The 7,887-nt window shown below is 36.6% G+C and overlaps 1 protein-coding gene across 2 annotated transcripts in view; it reads right to left on the reverse strand.

Annotated features, from left to right (window-relative positions):
• nudcd1 (NudC domain containing 1) overlaps positions 1–7,887 on the reverse strand; it is a 27,244-nt gene that overhangs the window by 11,103 nt on the left and 8,254 nt on the right. For both annotated transcript variants that reach the window (XM_016563645.1, XM_016563644.1), the window contains exon 6: positions 1,825–2,032. In XM_016563645.1, coding sequence (XP_016419131.1) covers positions 1,825–2,032 — 208 coding nt within the window. The remainder of the gene's footprint in view (positions 1–1,824; positions 2,033–7,887) is intronic.

A 7,887-nucleotide genomic window follows, 5' to 3' on the forward strand; every position in this document is an offset into this window, starting at 1 on the left:
GTTTAGCCAATCACAACACACTGGGCTAGCTAACCAATCAGAGCCCATCGCGTATTTCTGAGGGAGGGTCTTCATAAAAGGAGGAAATGATCAGCCCGTTTCTCAGAGAAGGGACAGAGCGGTTTGGAATAAAGGTAAATTATGTGAAAAAGAATGCGTTTTTAAAAAAAATGAAGCATTAACATGTTAGACTGCACCCCATAAACACAATCAAGCCTAGAAAAAACCCAGTGAACCACCCATTTAAGCTTTATTTACATTTAGAAAACTGTTTAAAACACCATTGAACTTTCAAAAACTGCCCCGCTCTAAATAAGCACATAAATCTGGGCCCATATTCACAAAACATCTTAAGTCTAAAAGTAGCTAACTAGCTGATTTAGGGGAAAATCTTAAAAATAATGGGTGTGTGAGTCCTAAATTTAGGACTCCTAAATTTTTGCTCTAAGAGTATTTCACAAAGCGTTTTAGTGCTAAAACTAGCTCCTAAATCTGTGAAACGTCAGGAGTAGTGAAGAGGACTCCTAAGTCAATAAGACCAAATCACAACTATCCTAAAATTGCTGTTGCCGGCAATCTGCCTCAGAACATAAACATTTTAGAAACATTTGACAATAATGAGCTTTTAAAAATATATCGCCTTTGGTTTTAGAGGTTATCCCAACTCGAAATTTTCCTTTTATTATATCCTCGTTTTCATTAACCAGTTGGGCAAGAAGTAACAGCTGTTCATGCGTCCAGTTTGGTTTTCTTTTACGTTTGCATGTCTTACTATCAGCCATGATTATTCTACTCTGTTAATTAAAAGGCTGACGAGAAGCACACATGTAAGAGGCTGACAATTAACATATGAACATATAAAATCTTTTTTTGAATGTGGCAATATTTTTATTTTTAAACCCAACGAGGTCAACCCCGCCCTTACTCTTAGCTTAAGACTTTTCTCAATTCCTTAGTAAAAGTTTGTCTCAGCAGCTTTCTGAATAGGTTTTAAGAGAAAACTCTTAGCTAAAAACTTTTATTGCTATTTAGGAGAACTCTTAGTGGTAAGATAAAATGTTTTGTGGATACGGGCCCTGGCCCATATGACATTAAGGATTTTGTCCAGTCAAGCCAGTAGTTCAGATTTTTGTTTGAACTGCAAACTAGTCTTCATGACAAAAGAATGTTTTTAGCTTTTAAAAATGCATTTATTTTTATTTTGAGAAATGTATTTTTACATATGCAAGAAATAAGATCTTGTGGCCACAAATGAAGAATTTCCTCCAACTACAATTAATTTGTTCCCTCGTTTTAGTTACAGTAAATCATGGAAACAAATTAGTACAACACTGACATGACTTTTCTAAAACTCACTAACTAATAAAACATGATGATTATTTAAAGTAAAACGAGGGAACACATCAATAAAAAATGGACACAAATTAAGAAATTTTGCACTGGAATTCTTAATGCATGGCCACAATATCGTTTTTTTTTTATGCATGTCATGTGGGGCTCCTTACCAATTTCCAATATTAGCATTTTCACTTAAAAACTTTGTGGATATGATATTTGAGAACTGCAGTGGAGTTATTTTGATCTAAAATTATACTTTTTTTCCATTTTGGTGTAGTTTTTGGACATTATAAATCACTCTTTACCCTTTGCCTAGACATTGTGCAAAACATCTCCTTTTTGTGTACTACAAATAAAGTCATAAATGTTCTGAACAAGATCAGGGCGAGTAAATTACGATGGAATTTTAGGGCAAAATAACCCCGTAAGCACAAGGTGATCAATTCTATTCTATTGTAATTCTAACTTCCACCTATATCTTTTCACCTCTTATCATCTTTAATGGTCCAGGTGCTGGCCTCAGGATCTACAGGAGCGAACAGTTGCCCATCCAGCAGCGGTGCATGATCCCCTACTCTGACACGTAGGCAGTCCACAGCGAGCTTGAAGCGGATGTCATCTTTGGTGGTCCCTTCAGGTAACCGCACATTCAAGGTCACATCCTCTTCTGTTTGCTGCCAGAAGTAGATGGGATCTGTGATCAGAACAATGGAAGAAGTGACACCTGATTCAAAGCAGATGTTTACGAATGAATGCATAATTAAATGACACTGATATCTGGAAGACCTGCACATGATTTGTTTGCTTAAATTAATAAACAGGTAAGAAACCCTACAGGCAAAGATTTTCTGAGTATATCCTGAACAACCATTTAAACGATAAAATAGCAATGGTAACATAAAAAGACAAGGCTGTATTTTGTAATGCATGTTCAATTCCATTGTCTTTTCTTTCTATAATATCATTCAACCATCATTGAACCATGTGTGTAATGCAAAGTATGATAAGAGAATTCTAGATCACTGTCACACTATTGCAAAAGATGACAAATTAAACCTGTACGTGCGCACCAACCTGTGTAATGTGTGGCTTTATTTAGCAATGGAAGGCCAAAGTCTGTGTGCTTTTATAGAAGCCATTTGTTGAGAACATTAGTGGAGAAAAAAGCTCTTTTTATGTGCTATTGAGTTCCAATGGTGTAGTGACTACATACTTTATCAACAAACTGGTACTGTATCTGTAAGGTTACAAGTTCAACCACTTATAAGTACAATCACTATTATGCCCTTATGGATCGTTTGGATACCATAAGGCACTTCAAATGAAATTATCAGCTAATTGACAAAATAGTAATTAGACACACTTGATGACACCTCAAGCAATTTGAGTCAATTTGATTTTCTGTTTTCCCAGAGTTACAGCTGCAAACAGAAATTAGGGTGGTCAAACCATAACCCATTACTGTGGGTAAGGTTTAGTAGATTTGTTTGGCTATAGCACCTCTGGTGGTGGTTTTAGGAATGAGGTTACGTTCATTTACAGTTATTTATAAGGTTTTAACCAGGTATGGCTGCCAGCAAATTTAGGAGGCATTCTTAGGGCAATTTGGCAAACCTTGTGTCGATAAATAAGTAATAAGTAATAAATAAATACGACAGTTTAAAAGTTTGGGGCCAGTAAGATTCAATTGGAAAGAAATTAATACTTTTATTCAACAAGTATATATTAAATTGATCAAAAGTACCAGTAATCACATTTATAACGCTACATATATATTTTTCTTTTTTTAACATTAATAAACGTTTCTAGAGCACCAAATCAGCATATTAGAATGATTTCTGAAAAATCATGTGACACTGAAGACAGAAGTAACATCTGCTGAAAATTCAGCTTTGCATCACCAGAAATAATTTGTATGTTAAAAATATATTAAAATAGAAAACAGTGATTTTGAATTGTAACAATATTTCACAATATTAATGTTTTTACTGTATTTTTGATCAAATAAATTCAGCCTTGGTGAGCAAAAGAGAATTATTTGAAAAACATTTTTAAAATAAAAATCAATAAACCAGTTGTGGCATTTTGGTACAAAAAAAGGCATCTTATTCACCAACCACTGTAATCCAGCTTTACCAGGTGTTATGCACTAGTTTTTATTTTGTTCAGTACAAACATGTCTCCTTTAAGATGTGCTTTTTATTCAGTGCAGCATTTATCAGAATTTTATTAGAAGACATGGTTGTGTACATTTTCTAAAGAGAATTCTTTGAAAAACATTTTTAAAATAAAAATCAATAAACCAGTTGTGGCATTTTGGTACAAAAAAAGGCATCTTATTCACCAACCACTGTAATCCAGCTTTACCAGGTGTTATGCACTAGTTTTTATTTTGTTCAGTACAAATGTCTCATTCAGCACATGTCTCCTTTAAGATGTGCTTTAGTCAGTGCAGCATTTATCAGAATTTTATTAGAAGACATGGTTGTGTACATTTTCTATTGATCACACTGTCATCCAAGATAATGCAGTCGAGCGCACTTAGCATTTTAAAGAGCTGATTCAGGTGTCTGGATCACAGTGATGGGAGTGATGCTGTGCAGTCTCAGTCAAGTCTGCCAGATCACGTTACCCCACCTGCAACATGGGAAATAGCATAATGCAAATTGCATTTGGCACAGATTTTTAGCCGTGCTTCCCATTTTACCTATGAATCGGGTGATAAAGCTACGAACAGAGCAAGTGCTAATATACAACACCACAAGCAAACTCAAATTCATTCTTAAAGGGGTCATATGATGCTATTTTAAAGATAATTATTTTGTGTATTTGGTATAACAGAATATGTTGACATGCTTTAATGTTCAAAAAACACATTATTTTTCAAATACTGTACATTATTGTAGGTCCTCTATGCCCCGCCTCTCTCAAACACGTAGTTTTCAACAAAGCCCCCTCCTTTGACAAGCGCAGTCTGCTCTGATTGGCCAGCTGACCCAGTGCATTGTGATTGGCCGAACACCACAAGCACGCATCGGAAATGTAACGCCCCTTACCATAATCGCGAGCTTCAGCTTTCAAAGTAAATATCAAGACAGTTAATAATGTCGTTAGTTTTACCATCAGTTCAAGCCCGAAAGGGCAACAGAGTCGCGTGACAGACACAGTGATGATGCAGTACACAAGCCGCGGTTAAGACAGCTGACGTGCTATGATTTCTGACAGGCAGTTCACTCTCCTGTGATGTGACCCTGTTCCCCACTCACACACACACACGACACGTTACTCTGCCCTGCGCAAAACTCCGCATTTGAACAGTCAATAGCAAATACTTAAACTAATAACAAAACATACTTGCAGTCGCTGATGCCAGATTGTCATAGCAAAGTCGGAATTAACCCTTTTATTTTTTTTTTTTAAATAGCGTTTGTGCACAGCCAGCCTTGTACTCTTCTAGGTGCAAAAAACTGTCGTCCATAAAATGTGTTGCACAAATTCGAACATCTGGGTTGTGCTGTTCTGTTGTAAATAAATCTTAACCAATGATTCCTAATTGCATCTACTTCCGGAAGGCCAAATAAAGTGCTTTTGCTTTCGCACTGAAACACACACCGTCTCCCTGACATGGCTGCATCAACACGACTGCTGTTCCTGAAACCACGCCTTCTTTCTTTGCGTGCACATTTGGGCGGCATTATGCTAATATTTCCACATAGTGACGTAGATATGTGGGGGCGTGTTAGAACGAGCCGTTTTAGGGGGGCGTGGCAGAGTCTTAACTTTGATAAAGAATATCTCTTTGGTTTTGAGACTTTAGTCTTTGCAACTTCAGGGATCTTATCTATGCACAATCAGCTTGTAACACTCCAAAGAGAAAGGAAAACTTGAAATCACATCATATGACCCCTTTAAAAGAGTCTCTGTATTGAAACCAGCATACAGTGTCCCGTCTCTACTGTCGCTGTCAATTAAAGTGACACAAAGGCCAAAAATAAAATAAAAACTCACACACAAGGCATGTGAGATGCATCTTGGCTTGTGTGACCTTCATTTTAGTCACTTAACCTTTCATATTCAGCTATGAATAATACAATAACGTAAGCGGTAAAAAAATGTAACTATACTTTTTTTATTTTCAATCGCAACATTAGAAAAATTCCAATGATATATGATGCATATAGCCACATAGCCCTTAAAAGGGAAAATATTGGATCCAGCTGCAGTAATTATGTGAAGGGAGTCAGAATGAGTAAGGCGTGATGTGACTACCATTGTGATCTCAGCAGAATGTTGTCATTGCCTCATTCACATTTCATGGGGATGCTGATGTGTTTAATCGTCTCTATGGTGCAACATCTGCCACCAGAGCAGGAGAATAGGGAGCGAGAGAGCGAATAGACTGCCTGCTTCTCAATCGACAGTGATGTGTGGTTAAGCGTGAGCATCTTAGTAAACAGGCGTTATGATGTCTTTGTAATGTGCCTGGTTTACCATGCCCTGAGTCATTAGCCTTGTGGAAGATTTGTGGCGCTTTATTTTTCTGTTGGCTGCCCCTCTTTGGAACTAGAGAGGCTGGCTTGCTGACTATGTCTGGCAGTGCTGGGCCTGTTAGGTCTCTCTTTGGGGTATTGATCGACACTGGGATTGTTTGACCCTGTTTACAGTCTAAGGTACACAAGCCACATCTTGGAGACCCGCAGACAGCTGAAAATGTCAGACGACGATACCAGCCCCAGCTCCTGGAGCGAGGGCATATTATTGAGTTAATCCTGCAGAGAGGAAAAATGTGACCAGCAAAAGAGAAAGGAAAACTTGAAATCGCATCATATGACCCCTTTAATGAATTCCACATAAAAGTTTGCAGCAGTTGATCTCTTAACCAAAAACGAGAGGCGGATGAGGAAATAAAGGAGCTGAGACATCCAGAGAGGTCGGACTCTCACCCACTCAGTCTTAACTATGCTGGCAAAACCTTATTAGTGAAATTGGAACAATTTTCTCAAGCCATAAAGCTGCTTTAGAGTGCAATGAGGAGTGAGAGCAGCACACTCATTATCTTCTTTTGTTGCAGGTCTAGTCAACTTGCAGCCCAAGCGGAATCTTGCTGAGCAAAACAGGATAATGAAGAGAAGGGCAATGATGTTCCGTGACACTGCTAAATCACTCTGACTGTGTGTACATCATGGAAAACAGGATTTGGCATTTGATATACTGATATGGTATGGATATGAATATGGTATATTACTATGGTATACTATCCATATATGATATGGATTTGATATACTATGTAGACAAGATGCAATACTTCCTCCAAAGCCCACCCAGACCATTCTTGGAAATTAAAGATACATTTTTTTTTTTTGAAATATTCATGGTTGTGACGTCACAGCCAGGGGCATGTGTACACCCACATTAACATTTCAGTACTTAGCAGGTTCTTTTGTGCTTATGATCTATAATGTAACCAACAATATCAGTAGATCTGCAAAGAGGTCATTCACTCACAACACCGCACGCATTATGATAGACCTATAGAAAAAAATATTTGACTCTTTTTCTTTTCTAAGAATGGCTTAACTTGAAGTGCTGTAAAAAAAATTAAAAAAATTGGGAAAGAAAAATATAATTTTAAGGTACTTTATGATATGTTGCCATACGGTAACAGCATACAATAGTGGCTCTAACTTAGAATAAGTGTAAGTTTACTTATAGTTCATATTTTTCCTCAGAAATGTTGTTTGTGTTGATTCAATTGGTGCTATTATAAGCTTTAACACAGTACTTACAATTGACACCTTATACATACCTTCCAAAAACGTGTGCTTTTATTTATTCCATTCTTTCTTGCTGAATAATGATGTATATTTCATGAATATTATTTAAATTGCTAATTTATACATTTAAAACAAATATAATACTGTATATCATGTATCATAAAACATTGACATAAAACCAAAAACATTGCAGTTCATGAAAATTCAGCATTGATGTAATGTTACCTGTATTCATATTTAATCAAAAGTAAAATTGCCATTTCAATTTGATTATATCCATAATACAAATGCCATTAACATATGACTAATCAACATTATATCACTAGTATTAAGGTTGTTATTGTTACAGCTTAACAGATTGCAGATGACCTTGCTAGCTAGCTAAACTATTGTAATAATGTCATTCCACTATTGCAGTGTTGCCGCTTGGCAACACATACATTTGAACGATTTACCAAAAACTAATTTCATAAAAACTTTTTTGAGAGGTGAATATGTCATCATAACAGTGATGTTTCCGATTTTTTTGTGGAAGTGACATTTGCTGGTCCTTGTTTGTTACTGACGTTTTAGTTTGCTTTCACCAACTACCGACAAGAAATCTCGCCACAGAAAAAAACTGCATGTCATGCGACTTAACCAAAGCACATCATTGGCTAAACTAAGGTCTTCTCTTTCCAACAAAAAAAACGAGAATGTTCTCTTTAAGAGACAGTGGCAAGGAAATTAATACAAAGAGTATGTTGCCATATGGCTACACCATGCGGTAGAGGGT

This window comes from Sinocyclocheilus rhinocerous, unplaced genomic scaffold (assembly GCF_001515625.1).
Source record: "Sinocyclocheilus rhinocerous isolate Xijiao unplaced genomic scaffold, SAMN03320098_v1.1 scaffold499, whole genome shotgun sequence".
Taxonomy (NCBI): Eukaryota; Metazoa; Chordata; class Actinopteri; order Cypriniformes; family Cyprinidae; genus Sinocyclocheilus; species Sinocyclocheilus rhinocerous.